The sequence below is a fragment of the Lutjanus erythropterus genome, chromosome 14, assembly GCF_056507025.1.
Source record: "Lutjanus erythropterus isolate fLutEry1 chromosome 14, fLutEry1.hap2, whole genome shotgun sequence".
Classification (NCBI taxonomy): Eukaryota; Metazoa; Chordata; class Actinopteri; order Lutjaniformes; family Lutjanidae; genus Lutjanus; species Lutjanus erythropterus.
In genome coordinates, this window is record NC_139330.1 from 19,252,096 (window position 1) to 19,272,840 (window position 20,745).

General features: G+C 39.0%; 1 protein-coding gene across 2 annotated transcripts in view; it reads left to right on the plus strand.

Annotated features, from left to right (window-relative positions):
* The window catches only part of LOC146315483 (protocadherin-15-like), a 278,737-nt gene that overhangs the window by 119,451 nt on the left and 138,541 nt on the right, over positions 1–20,745 (plus strand). For both annotated transcript variants that reach the window (XM_084735432.1, XM_084735431.1), the window contains 4 exons: positions 11,130–11,290; positions 15,522–15,677; positions 16,786–16,905; positions 17,033–17,143. In XM_084735432.1, the coding sequence (XP_084591558.1) occupies positions 11,130–11,290; positions 15,522–15,677; positions 16,786–16,905; positions 17,033–17,143 (548 nt within the window). The remainder of the gene's footprint in view (positions 1–11,129; positions 11,291–15,521; positions 15,678–16,785; positions 16,906–17,032; positions 17,144–20,745) is intronic.

Here is a 20,745-nt window from a genome sequence, read left to right on the forward strand (position 1 = left end):
CTATCTGATATTGATGAGACTGAAGTCAGAGATCCAAGCTTTCTCTTCTCTTTTCACTGCAGCTAGGTCAAACATACCACTTCATGTTACTCAAGGTAATTAATGCTCTCTATATCCTGGCAGTAGCTTTCTTGTTTAAAGGTTTGGACCTATTTAAAGGGAGTAGATGAAGGTCTTGGACTGCTTGACATGGTATTAGGCAGGGTTACTTATAATAAGTATGTGTTAAATCTATGATGCACAGTCCACTGACATCTATACTGTACTGTACTGGATGTCAGTGGTCTGATCAAGGACATACACTAATGCATTGCATCCTTTCCAAAAGTCATAAAATGTGACTGTCATGTGCCAAGAGTGCAAGGACAGAGTTTTTAGGAACGCTACAAGATAACACACAAGTAAAGTAAAGGCTTCCAGAGAGTTTTTCACATATAGTTTTAGTTTGCCTGGATTGTTCCACTTCGCTCCACCAGCAGAACTCCCAACATGAAGTACCAGCTCAAAGCTGTGTTGGTTCTTCTAGTGGTGAAAGGGTAAGTCCACATGTAATGGAAATCAGTGTGCTATTTGCTTCCACATATTTATAGGAAGGAACGTAGTACCCAATAGCGCTGAATGAGTGCTAATGTAACGCCCCCTCAGCCATTCAGCTACAGTGCAGCAGTCCATTAACCCCACTGACTCTATCAGGACTGAGAGCAGAACGCGCCCAGACTGGAACTGAACACCGCTTCCGAGACCAAATGGGTGTTTGGTGACAAGGAGTACAGTACCAAGCTGGTTTGTTTGTTGGCTGCATGGCTAACCGAGCTAACAGCAGTTAGTGGTTAGCTGCTTAAGCAACAAGTAAAGCAATCAGGATTCTCATGAAAACATCAGGAAACTCAGAGTTGAAGCTGAGCAGCCAGAGGACATCAGGAGGAAAAGCAGAAAGTATTCTCTCCACAAACATGAACCAGTTTCACCTAAATCAGTGAATAAAGTTATGAAGTTGTGTTTTTGTACATGTTATAAGATTGAGCTTTTGTATAGTAAGCCCGTCATATGCTCCATGTAGCTACCGTCAGTCCATTGTAAGATGACTCAGGTTGTACTTTTTGTTGCTCTTCGGCGGATGAGGGTGTATTTTTAGAGACATTGCTAATGGTTAAATGTAGTTTTCAGCATCATCCATTAAGTCTGTGGCGTGTGTGTTTTTTTTCTCCACAAATCTCCTGCACAAAGTACCCATACTTCTCCCATGGAAAGACTTCACTTATATGGGTTTCCTACACCATACTGACCATAGTCTTGCCTACAAAACATTGCATTTGATACAAGCTGCACCGTCAATGCTGTTTTGCTGGACTAATTTGCTTCTTAAAAGGAATAGTATTATTACAGAAAGAAAAATGATTATGTGGCACATGTGGAAGGGACTCCAAATTAAACAAACATGTTGGTTAGCGCATTAGTTTGATTTGATTACAGCATAACATCTGTTACTACAGTGAACGTTCTATTTCTTTTCTGCTAACGACATCTTTATGTCTGGCATGAGATTCAAATTTGATTTTGAAATTGAAACTAGTTTTTAATTTATTTGCAAATGTTTCAGATGTTTTAATAATTTTTGTGTCTTCAATTCGAGCAGCTGATGTAGGCAGTTATTATTAAAACAAACAGATGGATTATAAAAAACTTACAGTGTGTTCATATAGTAGAACATATAAAATTGGTCTTACAGGCTTATTTATCAGTATTCTGTCACTTTCATTTATAGCAGGTGGTGCCAACAAACTTTTGGAGACCAAGCAAGTACAATTTATCGCCACAGAGAACTGGAGACACAAATCTATGTGGGAACAGGTCGCGGTAGCCACAACTGGCAACCGGCCCAAGAGATTCCTTTTTCTAATCTTTGGAACATGTTCATGATTTGAAACGCAGTGTGGATCCCGCAGTGGCACCAGGTGCTGCTTTTGAAACCCACACACACACACAAATCATGCTTAAGATTGTGCAACATATGAGAGAATGTAGGCGGACAATAAAGTTCCTGGTGCTCCCTGTAGTCAAATAAATTAGTTAGTGTTTGTCTTTGGGTGTGTGTGATACAAGTCGGTGCTGATTGTCAGGTTCTCCCAGATATTGCAGTTCCTTGAATGGCGTGGCTGCATCATATCAATGTCATATCAATCAGGTGAGTCCACCAAGCTCTGCTCTTCTCTCGGGTCACCTGGTTATCCTCAAAATAAATTGAAGCCTTGTTGCAACACTGCTTCCTATCATTGGAACATGGAGCGAACCTGATTTTATCAATATGTTAAAAACTCAATATATGTAGTGGAGTATAACAAACTTCTTTACTTGATATACTGCAGCGTTTCTTTTGCGTATGCATGCTTACATATTTGCACACAGAAAGCCAAAAGTATTTAGATTTTTACTTCTATACTACACATCATTTCTGAATAGCCATTTATAGTCATACTAATGATGTGACTGTTTATCCATTTGTTTACTACTTTGGTACAGACTGAAGTATCTTAATAACTATTGGATTGATTGTCATGAAAATTATACAGGTCATTCATGGTGATCCGAATGACTTTTGTGACCCCATGACTTTTCCTCCATCACCGCCATGAAGTTGACATTTGTGGTTTTGAGTGTTGGATGGATTTCTGTGAAATCTGATATGCTCGTCATGCCCCTCTCAGAATTAATTGTAATCACCTTTTCGATTCATCACGCTATCATCAGGTCAAAATTTCAATTTGCAACATATGGTGGTTTATGACTAAGTATATGCAAAACTATGGACATGCACATGGACATACCCAGCTTCAGCTGCCCTTTTGTGTTCAGTGACAATTAGCTACTGTTCACATACTAACAGACTACACTAAGATGTTGAACATATAAACATAATTGGCATGTTTGCTTTGGCACTGTGAGCATGCTGGCTCAAAGCTCCTCTGCTTGCCTCAGTGGTGCACAGCCTCACACAGGCTGTTGAAACAGCAGCAGTAAAATGAGGAAGGATGGTCAGAGTAACAGATCAGTGAGTATAAAGGCTTATTAAATGCCCAAACACTGCAGAGGTTTTTTTTGACGCAGGACAGTGACAGACCCTGATTCATTCTCTTCAAGCCTGGCCTAACATTTTATACCCACTTAACCTTGAGTTCCCGTCCTCACTTGACTTTTCCACTCTCTATATTGAAGGGAACATGAGATTGTGTTTAAAAGGTACAATTAGGCCAGTCTCAAATGATTTGCACTGCATGCATAAAGTAGTTTTTAATCCAAATTATCAAAGACAAATAGGTTATTATATTTTATTATTATTATCAGTACAATGATGATCCATTCTGATGGGCCCGAGCAGCATTTGCCCAGATGGACAATATGTCACTGACGCAGGATTTTACAACTCTGTACAACAATTTAGGTAAAGCATAAAATTACACTGTTCACTTTAGAAAGTGCTAGGTGTGTTTCACATGTCACTACTTTTGGCTGGTGAGGCTGCAGTGTGTTGTGGCAATTGTACCATAGTGATGTTCAATCAATTTCAGTCAAGGAATAATGTTTGTGTTGGGGCTATTCTGGGGCACTCCTCAGAGGCAAATTACCTGCCTGCCAAAGTGACAGGAAAAAGTTAATAGTTTCTGAAATTAACCCAATTTTTAGAGCGTTCATTTTATGCCCTGCATTGACAAAATTATGCTCAGGGCACCAGATAAGCTCAGCATGTACTCACACCTCAGCCAGTGTGAAAAGGAAGTAAAAAACACAATTTTTCTCCAGAGGAAGAGGTTTTTTGCAATGCTGTTTGTCTGAACGCTAGTTCGTGGCAGTTTTTTCCTTTGATTCTTTGACTCTACAGGCAGTGTTTTTCATGTCAAATTATATCAAAAGTAATTAGAGGTTGTGATGCCTTCAGAGTGCCAAGATGGCAGTGATATTACATGCTTCCTCCTTTGGTTGTGGCTGTAGTAAACATATTTTACTCTTGGTGATGTACGCTGCACAGTCGGTCGCTAGACAGCTGGAGTGTATGTTCATACTGTATGTACAGTATGTACAAACCATATGTTGTGTTTTAGCATGACATGAACTTTTAGAGAAAAGTAAAGTAAGTAAAGTTTACTCCCACAGTTGCACTTTCCATAATTGCTACTGGACCAACAGTCACTGTGAGCACACAGACATGTTCAGTTTTCAAATATCTCAGGTGTAGATCCTCCTCTTCTTCCTCTTAGTGATGATAGACATCATTTCTCAGGTCCCACAGTCATTACTGCACAGGACTTTGATGGCAAAAGGTGTAACTTTATTTTGATTGGTGATTGCCCAAAAAATGATTAATTTCTTGTCTTTAGAGGGGAAGGATACACACATCCAGAAAACTTCAGACATTAAGGTCTTATGTGTACGATATGTGGGGATCTGTTGGCAGAATATGGCAGAAATGCAATATAACATTCATCATAATGTATGTTTTCATTGGTGTATAATTACCTGAAAACAAAAGGTGCCATGTGGCTCTGCAGGGTTGCCCAGAGGAGAGCCAGTTTTGCAGCCACCATAGATTAGGGCTGAATGATTTTGAAAAAAAAAATCTAATTGTAATCATTTTGGACTGATGCTGCAATAGTGATATGATTTGTGAAACTAAAAGAGAATCATAATTTTTACATCATTATTCTCATTTCATGGAAAATCATGATTATGGTGTGATTTCTGTGAGATCTGTGCTAAAAAAAAAGCATTCTTTCCTGAGTCTGTAGTGTTCGATGTGTAGGCCATGATATATTTGCAGCATTGTGCCTGCTATTTGGAAATTGCTATAGGCCATATTGTGATTTTGATAAAATTCTGATTAATTGTTAAAACAAACCAGAGATTTTCCTACATGCTTGGAAGGGGAGAGTGAGCCAAAGGGTATTCAGTTGCTTTTGATCTGCAACCTCACTGGATGCCACACTGTTCCTTTAACGTGTGATGGGCGAAGCAGGTGATATTTAAGGGCAAAGTAGAATCCACATACTGTTTTCTGCTCCTTTGATGATCTTAATTGCTGCATTTATTTTCTGTCTTTATATCTTCAAATTTTTTATTCTAGCATGTGAACATTAACATTACGAGGCTCTTAACCGTCCTGTATATGTAAGTGTTGTTTGAACAAAGCCTGTATAAATCTAAGATTGTTAGTAGAAATGGTCTTGCACTCCAAGAGTGTTGATAATTAAGGAACTGGGCCATGAGTACATTCCTGGGTATCTGAATCACAAAGGCTGATCTTGTTTGGTCTTTATACTTTTGAACATCCAAAACAGGCACTTCACAAGATCACAGCCAGCAAGCTGGCACATATGGTGGTCTCCTGCTGCTTTAAAAGTAATCAGAAACATCTTAAAATCACTTCTAAAATTAGGATGTAACCAATGAAGTGATGCCAGGGTATGGGTAATAGGCTTAGTGGGAGAAAGATGTATTTTAACATTTGCAAAGAAAGGGGAATTACAGTAATCCTGGAGGGACACTACACATGAACAAAGAGTTTATTCTGGGGAGGCATGCTTAATGTTTTCATTTCATTTTTTTCTGAGTGAAGGGAGTGCGATCACACAACTGGTTGCCAGTTTGTTAAACAGGATTGTGCTGAGTAGCATACAGATATAGAGGGCTGTAGGGTTTGGTTATGTTAGCAGCCACTTACAGATCTCTGATACTTTTTGGATTGAACAGCAGCAGTAATGGAAGTCCTAGAGACAGCTGAGGCCACAGCACATTTGTGCCTGGTCACTGCCCAAGTAAATATGTGTCATCCACATAAAAGTGGAAATAGACATTGTGAGTGTGAATTAGACGTGAAAGAGACAACGTGAAAACCAGCAATAAAGAAAAGGGGAGTCCCTGCAGAGATGTTCTGAAATGACCTTTACAGTCACACAGGCTTAAGTTTTTCTCCCAGAGAGTTAAGGCTTAAACAGTAAAGCGCTGTGTCGGTAACAGCCACTCGGTGCTTGCTAAGTCTGCTAAGCAATATTGCAACTGTATCGATCGCTGCACGAAAACTGGAAACTGGAAAAGGATTTCTCTCATTGGCTGATAAAGGAAGGTCGATCATTTATTGTTTTTGGTCCAGCGGTTTCAGCACTGCTCTAAGTTTTATAAACCAGACTGAAACTTTTTCAGAGATACGGGTTTCTCGTTCATAAAAGCAGACAGTTGGTATGTTGAACTGCTGAGAGCTGATACCCACAGAAAATGCAACAAATGCAAACTTTTTCGACACTGGTTCAGGTTGTGCTTAAAAAGAAAAAAGAATGAAAAAAGGTCAACTGTAAGTGAAGACCCATTAATCAGCTGAGAGCTTTTGTACTTAATGAACTGTAGCTGAAATTGTTGTTAACCTCTATCCTTCAGCTTTCAGAACAGGTGTATCTATACATGATGATTGCATATAATTGCAGCAGTTTTCTCACAAAATAGCTGCCATCCTCCATCCATTTCTACTTGTGATCTTATTATCTACTCGCTTTCGAAGGAAAAGAAAATATTACATTCTTATTGTTGTTTGTCAAATGTTGAACATTATTTTTAAATGTTGTTTCATTGACTGATTCTAGCCTTCGGCGACTGAACTGTCGGGTTGTTTAAATTTTTAGTTGTGGCTGTTTTTATTCTCCCAAACCCAATTATTTCTTTTCGTTTGCTTCCCTGTGGCACCAAGATCCTATCATGAACTAAGATCATGGATTAATCTCAAACCATATTGTAAACAGGCCTCCATGCTACACTGGAAAAAAAAGTTGAGAAAACTCCTGACTTCCTGCCAGACTCTATTAATATATTACTCATTTTAGTGTTATAAACATCTGCTCCTTCCAAAAGATTATTAATGATTTCATGCTGCATTTATTTTAGTTTCAAGTGGCATGAAGGTGAGTAAGGAATGATTGAATTTTCCCTCGTGGGTGAACTATCCATTTTATTATATGTCTCATGGTAATTTTTATGATATGTGACAGTAAAGAAATGACAGATTTTTGAGTTTCAGTTTAATTCAAAAATCAAATATTTAGTGAAGACAGTTGCCTTGAATTGAGATGTTTTTCTCTTTTTGCATTTTTTGTGGTGTTAAACCAATAACTTAAATGCAAGTAACTTTTCTTCATAGTAAACTTGGAGTCTTATCAGAAACAGCCTTCCTCACTAATCTGATGCCATCATCTGCAGATGCCAACATTATTGATATTTGGGATAAAAGTACGCCCTCTGTGTTGTCTCTGTGGGGTTAGTCCACTGTGAAGCCCAGATCAGAGGCATCTCTGACCAGAGCTGACCCTGACTGAGTCACAGGCTCCTAAAGAGAGAGTGATTTTATTTATTTATAAATGAAGTACATGCCGTATAAAGCATGGTGGAACTCTGGGTAGTCTGGTTTGTACAGGTCGGACAGACTCTGGCATCCTCGTGACTGATGAGGGCACCGACTCTGCCGCATGACGAAGATTGAGAGAGGAGGTGCCCAGAACAGTGGGAGTATTGGCTGTCACAGCAGAAAAGCTGGAGTTCAATTAACTTGGGAAAGGAAGGAGGCTCCCCGTGCCCTCCCTTGTAATATTATCAGCGGTTTAATTTACGAGCCAAGAGTTTCAAAAAGATGTAGCTCACCACTCAAGTTACTGAGGCAGATATATTTATGAAAAGCTGTGTTTTAGATTAATGAAGCAGCAACAGGGGGGTCTTTTGACTTTTAAATTAAATTCTTAGTAGATCCATTTTTCAGATAGAGCTGAGCCCAAGTGAGACAGATAATTATGGGTCCTTGTGATTACAACACACAAATGCATCAAACCCTGACTGCTGCAAACAGGGAGCACAGTCATTAATAGTGGCATAAAAATGCAGCGGTGGGAATTATAATTATAAGGCAAAAGCCTCCATCACACCTCCATCTGTGCTCCTTCTTGGTATCTGAGAGTCTGAGTGACTCTGCAAAATGTATGAAGCCACTTTATGAAAGGATAAAATACAAGATGTTGGGGGCAGTAATTAAAAAGCCCATTAAAATACCACTACACTCTCAGGTTTTACAGCTGCTAGATTGCCGAGGATTGCCGAGTGCTTTTAGCGTCTACAGTATTTCAACATCTATGTATGTTTAAGTTTGCTGTGTTTAAACTAAACCCACTTTTTGAACAAGAAGAAAAAGAACTTCTTTATTAAATCCCCCTTGGGGAAATTCAATTTCCCTCTGTTGTTTAAGCATACTTTGAAGAATCCTCGGCTAGTTTTAGGCATAATGTTAATTACACGCAAAATGTGTTGAATGCAAAGGGATGAATTAAGATGATACAGAAAAACAAAAAAACACTGAATACTTACTCTGCATGGCGGCTGGGATTTGGCTCATGTGGTTGAGCAGTAAGTCTCACATTGTTCAGCCTGTGGTAGTGGTGCTGTAACTCCTGATGGCTGTAAGCTTTTCTCCTTGTCTTCTTTTCATAAATGCGCTGACTTCCTGTGTTGGTTTGGTTTTTCTGTCTAAACACTGAAAAAGCGTTGCATTGACCAACATCTGTGATTTTTCCCACACATACGTTTAACTGAGGCCATCCATGTAAATGTACAAACCAGCATAAACAGTAAAATTTAAATGAAGACTGACAATATAAATGCATGACATGAATAACCTTTCTACAGCATGTATCCAGAAGTCGTATGTTTTATCCAAGTATATCTATGTGTGGATAAAAAAAATGGCCGTGGTAAATAGTGTATTCTCTTCTTGCCATAGATGGTAATTGAAACATTTGCGCCAAGGTTTGTGCAAAATATTCAACTAGATATAATGCATGCTACATCTGTGTTATGTTTACTGTATTTATTTATATCAGATGGAAAATATTAGCCCTACACACATAGTACACACATAGTTCATGATGATCACTACATATTGAGATATTACTATCATTTTTTTCCCTGATTTCATGGCAATTCTTCTGTGAACACCTACATACTGTATTTCTACAACATGTTTGTATGTATAATGGTCACAAGACCACCTCTCAGAAGATTCGTGTTTCTAGCTACACAGCCCACCATTTGATACAAAAATGCTGGTTTGATTCGATCCACCTTTGATAGAGATTTGATATTTTTGCTTTTTTAATAATAAAAATGTGACTGAAGTGAATCAGTTATTCCCTCAAGTTTTATTTCAAATACTTAAACAAAAGTAGCCCAGAAAATTATGTCTTCTGATAAATAAACAATTAAAACATAGACGCTGATGCACTGAACAATGTCAGTTAGTCTTTTTTTTTTTTTTCTCACAGAAATGATGCTGGCTGAGTAGCCTGTTTACCTCAACCCCCTCTTCACACATGAACCGCAACTCTGCAATTAACTACAAACTACCTGGAGGAGCTGTATGTGTGAACACAAATGCTATCATTTCAATCATAATGATAATTGCTGTGGAGTCGGCACACTGGAGTCAGCTAATCTCTGCATCTATCAACCTTCTCCACTTCCATCACTGTTTCCAGACTCTGCATTGATATCAGAGCGAAAACAGTCATCATTACAGAGGAGTCCTCCTCTTTGTAGCTCTGTGGGCACGTTCAGGAGGAGGTCGGGAGCTGATTCTCAGGAGATGGGAGTGCACATATGATAACAACTTAAGTTTGTGGGTCATTCGGTGTTATTCCTCTATATTCTCAGCAATGCTGTATGGGCACATGTTGTTCAGTAACCTGGCAGAATTAGATGTAGCATTAGCTGTGAACACGTCATCTTCTTTATTGTGTAGTGAGTTTGCAATTGTAAAAGTTTCATGCAGCGTTCATCGGTCCCGACATAACCTTTACTGTGTGAATGGTGTGCATGGGTTGAGCAGGTATGTGATTAGAGAATAGCAAGCTGGCTGGTGGGAGGCGGTTACACAACCAGACTGCCCTTTTGACATTTCCCAGTGATTGGCAGAATTTGAACTGGATTTGTGGTTTGCTGTCATCGAATCTCTGGCTCTTGTAACAGATTTTCGATACACATCAGTTAATCTGTATGCCCTACAAGCCAAGATGTATGTAGGAGGTAATGGCACTAAACTTGTTTTGACTTTTTTTTTTAAATAAGATTTCTTTGCTGCAGGTGAAGAATGTTTCAGAAAGACAGAATAAGAAACCTCATAAATCTGAAGCCTACCTGCATCTGCTATTGTGACTCATTAGATTGACTGCAATATTTTGTCACTTTACTTATGTGTTTTACATAATTGTAGCATGCATGCAACTTTCTAATTATGTTAGTTTTGTTGTGGGGGGGACTTCTTCAGCAAGGTGTACTTTTACACAAGTATGACTTTTTTAATTCCTTTTTGCATCACTGATCTCAGTTAAATTACATCACCCCTGCTCCTGATGGATTTTTTTTTTCTTTTTTTCAGTGAACCACCAGTTATTTCATAAATCCACTAATTTGGCCACTTAGGAGTCAAACAATCCTCAGATTTAACAAGCTTTTACCCCAGAGGGCTGCTGTGGCAAAGTTTAATCAGTCCCTGATTAAAAGCTGTGGAATATGAACCAGAAAGTTTTGGTGGATGATAATTATCAAGGATGACAATTATCAATGTTATAGATTTTCCCACATAAGATGTGGAATAGTCTACAGAGATCTGAGGTAGTCAGTCTCCTCTAAGGCTGTTGTTAAGAGGCCAGTGTAAGAGTAAAAAATGTGTTTTCCTCTGAAAGTCTTACTGAAAGGGTATACAAGATTTAAAAAAAAAACATGTTACACAGAAAAAAAAACTTTTAAATAAGTATTATGCTTGATCTGGACATTAATCAATAGACCTGTGCTCCTGTGTTTTTTATTTTAAATTTTCATTTCTGTAATTCCTTGTAATATGGTCTTCATCATTCATCAGACCTTTGCTTTTTGGTAATCTTTTTCAAAAACAAAACATTTTATCAATGGTAACACAGGTTACCTTTAATGTGTTGTTTCTTTTCCGCCGCCAACCTGATTTATTAACACACTGTAAGCATAAAACATTGTTGGTGAATGTCCTTCTACAAGTGGGATTTATTAATTAAACGGAGAGGTCTCTGCCTTCACAGGTACGGTTTTGGTGGAAAACATGCAGATAAATGGCCGAGCCCAAGACCCAGGCAGAACCATCTCGCTGACGTTGCTGGACAACTACGACTACTGGGTGATACTGGAACCAGCACGACAGAGGCTCTACCTCAACAGCACCGGACGCGTTCTGGACAGAGACGTGAGTACAGGACTAAGGAGAAATGTACTGTGAGAAATCTGGGAATACGTTTTTTTTTTTTTTTTTTAAGTAAATATGTTTTCCATCATGTATGAATGATTAGCTCTCTTTTCTGAGCTCATGTGCAGATGAGAGAACAGTACTTAAGTAATACAGTACACGTACAGATTTCATTCAAACGTGTTGTAGTGTTTTGTCTACAAGCGTTGTCGACATATGCATTAATCACATAGAGACAGACAACCACTCACACTCACATTCACACCTACGGGCGATTTAGCGTCACCAATTAACCTAGCGTGCATGTCTTTGGACTGTGGGAGGAAGCCGGAGAACCCGGAGAGAACCCGGAGAGAACATGCAAATTCTGCACAGAAAGGCCCCCTGCCCCTGGGGGATTCGAACTCAGGAACTTGTTGCTGTGAGGCGGCAGTGCTAACCACTGCACCACTGTGCTGCCCACGTGCTCATACTTACACACGGAGTTTTCTTTCAGCTGAAAACATTTGACTTGTTTGTTGTGAATGTGGAACAAACAGTAAAGGCACAAGACCCTTAGGTTTAAAGTTGTAAAAGCTGGGCTTGTTTTCATAGAAAAAAAAATAGAAAGCAAGAAACTGAGGGCAACTAAACTGAGGATTCTTAAAAGAGGTCAACAAAACATAACTCTGCTAAAAAAAAGTAAGGCAAACAAAACTAGACGTTAACTCAACTAACAGATCTCACAGTGAGACATGAGGGCAACATACTGGCTGAAGAAAAACTAAGGAGTACAACATAGACAATGAGTAAAAACATGAATGCACTTTTAAGATAATATCAGTATGAAATAATGTTTGTAATTGTGGTGAAGTCATTTTGGTTCCTGTCATTGAATATTTTGAAAATTGATCAAACTCAACAGCAAAAGCCATGTCAGAAAATTATTGTGCTATACTGCAAAACCTAAATCATGTAAGTAAACTACAGTTATTGCAATGTGAGAAGCTCATTTCAGTCATGGTTTTTACAGGTGGATCAGGATCCTGGTTTGGGTTATATGTGGAATATGACATTTACATGAAATGTGAGCAACCTGAGTATTCATATCCCTGTTCATGATCGTGTTTCTCGATTATTAAACGTCTTAGCCACTCATCTCTGTCCCATGCTCTTACCACAACAGCTCAGAATGAACACATTTTCATTTCTTGCTGCTGTAACCATCTGAGCTGGATTTAGCAGGAGCGACATTGCAGTTTATGATCTGAACTGACCCTTTTTGCTCAGCGCTCCAGTAAGTAGTTCAACAAACCGGATACCTCAGTCAACTTTCTCCTTTCCCGTTTCTTGTGCTCAAGCATGGTGTGTGCTGGACTTGTCTATGTTGACATGAAAACCTCATTTTGAAGATGCTTGAAACATGGTGATGGGGACCTATACAAGTGACATATATTAACATCTTGAAAAGGAAGTTTTTTGTTTTTGTTTAACACGTCATAGGACTATGCTGTACTGAATTCTGGAGTTAGACTGGTCGACTGTTTTTTTACAATTTCTATGTTGAGGATTTTTTGGGCTGAAACATGGCTCGGTGATGTGCCTGAGCCATGGTCCCTCTAACACTATAAGAAAAAGTCAGAACGCACATTGATTATTGCTTTACAGTCCCTTTAGACACTGTTAGCAAAACACTTGCTAACTAGCTCGCTAATCTATATCAATCACTTGCTAATAAGTTAGCTAGCATTTTACTACCTTTAGCTATCTAGTTAGCCAGTGTTTTGCTAACGTTACATATGGTGCTTTCACAAGACAAGGAGACAGTTGATGAGGTTCCAAATTTGCTCAGATGTTACGGGAACAAGGCAGAGACAAGATCAAAAACCTGGATAAGGTGTTTACATGCCACAGAATCCTGGTTTCTATCAGAATGCTCCAGCAATTCAGGTTTCTCGAAACAGGGATAAAACTTAGGCAGGTTTCTAAGATATGGTGTTAACATGCACAGCACATTAACCGGATACCCTAAAAGCCTGATCAATACCAGGATGCACATGTGCATGTAAATGCGCTCACTGTTCCTTCTGTCTGTGTTATTTTGTTTTGCACTTTGCTCCCTTTATGGCAGTTCTTTGTCATCTTTCTTACTTACCAACAGCGAACAGATAAGAAAGGTGATACATCAACCTTGTCATGTGTGATAGACTAAATTAGCGTTTTGCAAATTTGACTGATAATAGCAATCGTGAGAAAATTATCATTACAATAAAGCAATTAACCTTGATTCTTACTGGAGTTTAATCTTACAGTAACAGTTTAATCTTCACCATAACCCCACTGCTCTTTCATTTTAATAACAAATTTGAATTCATGAGGTTTTCCACTGTTGTTTAGCTACAAACAGCAAAGATACTGAATGTAATGTAGCAACAGAGTTGCATTTGTTTCAGCGTAGCATGATAATTCATCCCTTAGTGTTAAATATAGTAAGTGAATTAATCAATGCAGACACTCTGTATGTAATATGTTCATTTCAGTTCTCCAGGGTCTCCAGTAAACCTGCAGTGAATACCGATCAGTCTAAATGGTACAGTATAGGATGTGAGATGTGAGGTGTGAGGTGCAGGGGGGTTAGCGCTGCGTGTTAAGTGTTGTGACTGCTGTGGGAAAGAAACTGCTTTTGAAGTGTGTGGTTAGAGTATATGGATTTAAGGGGCGGGAGCTGGACGTGAGGCTAATAGGAATATCGCCCGAGATACGGCCAATTAACAGGAGAGATGACAACAGCCGAGGAGCACATGGGTGTCAAATGTCTGCAAATGAGAAGGAGGGAGAAGCTGGCCTACTCGCATTACGTTATAGGGCACCATCATCCCTGTTACTGAATTCAGATGATGTCTGAGAAGTATCGGTGGCGGTGATACAAGCTGCTGCTGTATAATAATTCAGTACATGTGATATTCAAAAAGCAAAATCAGGTGGCACAGTCCATCTTAAAAATAAAATAACAATAGCCATGATTTGTTTACTCCAAAACTATGCCGGTGACATAATTAACTAGAAGGGCGCTTGAACAGCACAGACATCAGCCAAGGCCAATAGTCCAGTATTTTATGTGCAAATTATCTGATCCCACAATAACCTTTTAATGGGCTTCTTTTAATTACCTTAACATGGAAAAAACATGAAGGATATTTTAAATACCTGCTGCTTTCGTGATGTTTGAGGTGGCTCTTATGTTTATTCTATGTTTAGTTGTAGTTGGACTTGGGGTCAGGGGTAGGGATGGAGTGGTGGGCAGTGGTGTAGCAAAATTGCTGTCTCTATTTAAATAGCCGTTTGTGCTCATTATGCATCTTTTTAATAAAGTTATAGCTGTCTTTCAAGTGGACCAAACTCTTTACTACTTAGGGTAGGATCATATTTGTCACAATAAAAACTCGAGTTACACTATCAGCAAGACCTCTCTGATTTGCTTCCATCTACAGACACAATCGGCATACATTTAATTCACGCAGTTAATTTATCATTAACTTAATTAATCCACGGATCTTCATCCAAGGGATCGGCACACCATTCACCTCTTGCACTATCAACGAAAGTTATAAATACTTTGTTTATCTGTCCTGTTATTCAGATGCACTTCGTCCTTTGCCACTGCTACAGTCTTCTACCAAGTTCCATGAAAATCGGGCTTGTAGTTTTTCCTGACAACCAAACAAACTGAACCAAAAAATATAGGGTGTTTGGCGAAGGTAACAAGACGATTGAGTAGCAATTTAGGTTGAGTGTTGCTTTTTTTCATCCAGACTGAAATAAATTCAAAATTGAATGTGAGGACGCTGTCCACCAAGAAACATAGTAGAAAAACAAAGTAAATTGGTTCTGATGACAATCCCGGTGGATGCTTTGAAACAGAAGTTTTTACCAAAGTCTCTCTCTTCTCCTTATTTTTTTTTTCTGTGAACATCATTATTGTGTATTGTTTGTTTGCAGTGCTGGTTAAGTAGCCTGTTTACTAGAAGTATTTGAAACCAGTGAAGGTCGGTGTAGCTTATTTTTCATCTCTAACAAAGAACACATATAGTTTTATTCTCTATATAATGCAAGACGTTGCGGGGAACAGAAAAAATGTACAATAGCTTATTATGACCTCAGTCGACTGGAGGAACGTATGTTTGTAAACTGTGATATGTAACAATGTACATTGTAATACTTACATAGCATTTCTTTCTGTTCTCTCTCTCAGCCTCCCAACTACATCACCACCATTGTTGTGCAGGTCCAGTGCACCAATGAGCTGGTCGGTACTGTTATTTTGCACGAGGTACGGATTGTTGTGAGGGACAGGAATGACAACACCCCTCGCTTTCAACAGCCACGCTACTATGTTGCAGTGAACGAGGTAAGAGAGCGACTTCCGCTGTTGGTTTCTGCCTTGATTGAATTCCACACACTGAAGACTCTGTTACTGATGAATTTGACTACAGCTACTCGTCATTAATTTGTGTCGAGTTAAAGCTGCTACAGCGAACTGGAATGTTTTGTTGATTTTGGAGGCCCCTGTGGACAAAAGCAGTAGCGCTTCCACTGTAATAACCACAAAGTATAAATAAGCTTAATGAAAATCTCCTCTTGCTTCTTTTTAACTGGCTAATGCACTTTGCCTGGGAAAATGTAAACACAGGCTCATTTCATCTGATTTCAAGGAGAATCCGACCCAGTGACGGGCATAAAAAGAACTGTAAAGAAATAGCTGGTTTTCCGGCAGATGGTCTCTTTTGCTTATGTAGGTCATACATCAGTTCTGTACAATGTGGCTGTAAAATCTTTTTTCCTCACAGTGAGGCTGACAAAAGCTGCATTTTTGCTGCACCGTGTTCTACCTCCCTGCAAGCTATGATCGTCAAAGAGTTTGTTCTTTGTCCTCAAGTTTGCGCACTTGACCCACACTGTGTGTATTCATGCAAACCTGCATCACCTGCAATGACTGAAGAAAGAAAATTCATCAGGATGTTACAGTCAAGTGTTTAGAGATCAGGCGCTAATTCCCTGCTGAGTTCTAGACAACCACAACTAGTCTCTGTTGTTCACACCTTGTGTACATTGCGTGTTCAGAGTTCCTGTCACAGTGTGTTATCATAGCCATAATGCAGCTGCCCCAACACTATAGTGAGTCATTCTACATTGCTGTCAACGTCTCCCCTGCACAAGCTCTCCTGCCCGCTGCCTGGTCCTGTGGACTTTGCTGAGGGCTCTGGGGAACAGCGGTGGTTCTCATACTTACTTTTTGTTATTCTGTCAGCAGTGTGCGTAAGCCGTCAGACTACTGCTGACTGCAACATTTCCCCCTTTTTGATTTTTTTTTTTCTTCTTTTCGTATACTAATGGGTTGGAGTGGCAACAGTAATAGCTGTATGCATGAGCTCTCTGCTGTAAGTAGATGTTGTACTTGCAGGGGGCTCCTTGAGCTGTTGACTTTTCTTTTCCCCTGCTCTCATATTTTTCTCTAGCTCACACCAGTCGGAACGACCATTTTCACTGGCTTCTCAGGAAATAACGGCGCTACGGACATTGACGACGGGCCCAATGGACATATAGAGTACAGCATCCTTTACAACCCCAATGACCCGGTATATGGACAAGTCACGCCATGATAAACACCCTCTACACCATTGTAAATTTCTTCAACAGTCATGACTTATTGTTCACTTCCACCTTTCTTTCTGTCTTATGATATCGACTTTCTCTCTCTTTCAGGCTTCTAATGGAACAGTGAGTGTCGCAAACACCCTGTCAGGACACATTATTCTGGCAGAGAGGCTAAACTATGAGGAGAGAACCCGCTACCTGGTTTTGGTCCAAGCCAATGTAAGTGAACAAATCTGCACAATTACCTTTTAGTGCAAATATTAAAGCAGAATTATATAATAAACCTTGCAGAAACCTTGTATCTCCATCTTTTGTCAACATTATCTTTTTCAGAAATGTCTATTTATGAGTTCATTCAATCATTAATGAAGTTTTAGAAGGAGAAGGTGCTCATAATGGTTGAATTGAGCAATATTTTAATGGAGAAGGCAGGTAGTGAGACTGGTAGTCACTAAATTCTGACTCCAAATTGTGTCTTTTCAGAGCAGTAAGCTTTTGTTTTTGGGATAACAAGCTTAGCTTTACATCAACAGACAAAAGATTTATAAACAGCTCATCAACTCACAGTGTGGGCTTCATCTTTGCTTGTATTTGTCAAAGTATACAAAGTCATAGTGTCATGCTCCTCTTGTTGTTGTATTCCTGTTTAGTGTCCCTGCAGGGAGGCAGGGTGAACCTACTTGCTTCATTAGAAATGCACCGATTCCAATTTTCTTAGTTGATTCTGATTTCCAATTTTTTTTTAAGGGTCTGACCTGCCGATGATTTTGGCCGTTTAGAACTATAATTGACAGCATTCACCAACATTTTTGCAACTTTTCTTGTAAAACTAAATTGAATGTTCATAACAAAACACTAACTATAAAATAACTTTGACTTTTTCTCCAAAAGTACTGCAGATTATTATTGTAATATTATGTATGTAGAGAGAACATGATCTTGTGAGATTTTGTGGGACGCGATTTCAGGTGATCTCGTGTGGAAGCAGATGTAAACAAACCGGAGACAGACGCGGTGCAACAGTTTGCTGTAGTAAAACTTTGCAGTGAGAAAAACAGAAGCAGAAGTTAAACAAGTCTGGATGAGAAAATGTCTGAGGAGACGCATCAACACAGGTTGTTTATTCTCCATCCAGAACAGGAGGTGAGATTTTAACTGTCAGTCTGTGAACAGCAGTCTGCTGCTGGCTAATATTAGCATGAAGAGCAAGAAAGTTTACCGCTGTTTGGTGACACCGTCAGCTGCTCTGTCTCGTAGTAGACTGTCTGTCTTCTCTTTATCCTGTTCTTGGAGTCTGTTTCTCATACCAGCTTCATGCAAGCATGTGTCTGAGTGTGTGCTGCTGTGATCAGCACTGACTCTGACCGGCTGGTCACCAATCAGGGGTGGTCATGCTGAAAACTGGTCTCTGAACGGTCGATCGGTGCATCCCTGTCGACCATAGATCGTGTAGTAAATAGGGATTTAACCTACTTAATATACCATCTATGGCTCCGATTCACAATTTGGACTGCTGTACTTATTTTTGAACACTAGGGTGTTACAAATTGCTCCTTTAAGGTCAGTAAGTACTCAGTATCAACAGATTTTAAGTGGGACAGATTTGTACATTTTGTTTCAGTTTGTTTAGCTCACCAGCGACCTTGAGGGTAAAGGACTCTTAATTCCACTTAACCAGTCTCTAAAGATGTTTTATATTCAGAGTTGTATTCATAAATTTTCTTTTGGAGCATGGAATTCGGACACTCAAGGACAATTTTTATTTTTTTTTAACCTTACCCTAGAGAGTTTCCACCATATTTTAGACCTTTTATTTATTTTAGACGGAAGATATTTTGAACATGTAGTCAGTAGTTTGCTGTTCAAGTCCACCTGGCATCCTTTCTGTTTGTGAATGCCATTTTAAGGCAGGATCTGGGTTGTTTTCTTTTCTCTTTCAAAAATGTCATCATCATTTAGCAAACCATCTTTTTAACTCTCAGTCTTACCAATCATAAGAGGGACACTTGATAAGGAATTAGAGATTTCTCAGTGGCAGTCAGTGTAAGGACATCGCATAAACAGGTTGTTTAACTCACATTTAACCAATACTCATTCAGAGATTGCTCACTACCAGCAATATTAGGAAAAGTGGATTGAAACTTCTAGTATTTCATTACTACTTTTCTTTCATTCAAAGTGATTGAAGCTGTCTTTGAGACATTCTGAGATAACTGTTTGTAGTCTGTATGTTCCAGAGCAGCTTCGCATATCAGAGCTGTTTTAATTATGGATTTTACTTGAGGGAGGGAATTTTCCTTCACACTCTCAACGGGGCAACATGGCTGAGAAAATAGTGTAAAACAAGTAATCCTAATGATGCCAGTATGAATTATAATGGCTGCAAATGATCAGCAGGCCACTGCAAAACCACTGGCCAAGAATTTGATTTTAGTTAGAGAAACACCCAGACTGGGACGTAAGAGTTCCCTGTTTGGTAACACTTTGTTAAAACCACAATTAAAACTTGAAAAGTAGTTGAAAAGTAACGCTCACAATTACCTTCTGATTAAATTAGTAAACTAACAGTTTATTGTTGCACACATTATAACATTTAACGTCTTATATACTATATGAAACATTTGTCAATGATTACTAAATTACTTTTAAACCTTTAAGAAATCACAGCAAAGGGGCCGCATGCTGAAATCAAACCCCATTAATCTAACTAACTAAAGTTTAATTAACCATCAATTTACCTTTTATTAATGCTGGTTATTACTAAGTGTTACCCCACATTCCTATATGGACAGTGTGGGATGTTTCAAAGCTTTATTGTTTAAATGCTGAGAGCGACTGAATATATAGAACATCCAAAAACAAGCAACAGTTATCATGATTTATATCGTTATAATTGCTTCGGGATCACTGCTTACATAATAACTCATCCCAACAAGCGGCGGTCAGATATTAAACTCTATACTCTAATCTGGAAGAAATGAAGCACTGCCAGACAGATAATCATTTAGCAGTCAACCCATCTCCTATTCTCTCCATTTCCTGCATGAGGGAGCAAAGGACTCAACCCTTTAGCCTGGCAAGAGCTCCTCCAGGGAGATTTCATTTTCTCTTGCAAGAGGACGTCAGAGTATAGAAAGAAAGAAGACATGGTATTTACTAGAACTCTGCGCCGCTTGTGTCAAGAGTTCAATTACACTGACAACGGGAATCTTTGAAGTGCTGTGCTGCTCTCTTCTCAGGGTAACACTCTGGGAAGCAACAGTACCACAAGGGGCAATCTTAAAGGATAACTGTTGTAAAGATATGTATTATTGCCAAGAATAATTTTCATAAGAAGAAAGGGTTCAGTAGAATGTAGATGAGTGGTGCAGTTTCATCTGTTTGAAGTGGTTTGATGTTGGATACATAGTTTACATCATAAAATCTCCTACATTCAAATACATCGACAAGTGGGAGGCTTTTTACCTGAGTGCTAGTTGACAAACTCTCTGCCAAGACCATGGTTTTATTATGTAGCAAGGCATAGAGAAAATTCTTTAGAAAACTGAATCTAGCATAGATGTCTAGATGTTTTTGAAAATTATCATTTATATTATAAACGTTTTATGTCCTCTTATACAACCTATTCATCAAATAGAAGAGTGCAATGTAATTAGATCGCTTTATTTGCTGGAAAAATGTTTCAATGTTATAGTTAGTGTGAGAAAATGTGTTTCTGCATGATTATTTACAGCCAAACAAATTAATAAAAACAGAATTGATGCATGACTGTGAGCTTCCACAACCGCTGTAACATATGCCGAAGAACACCAGCAGAGATC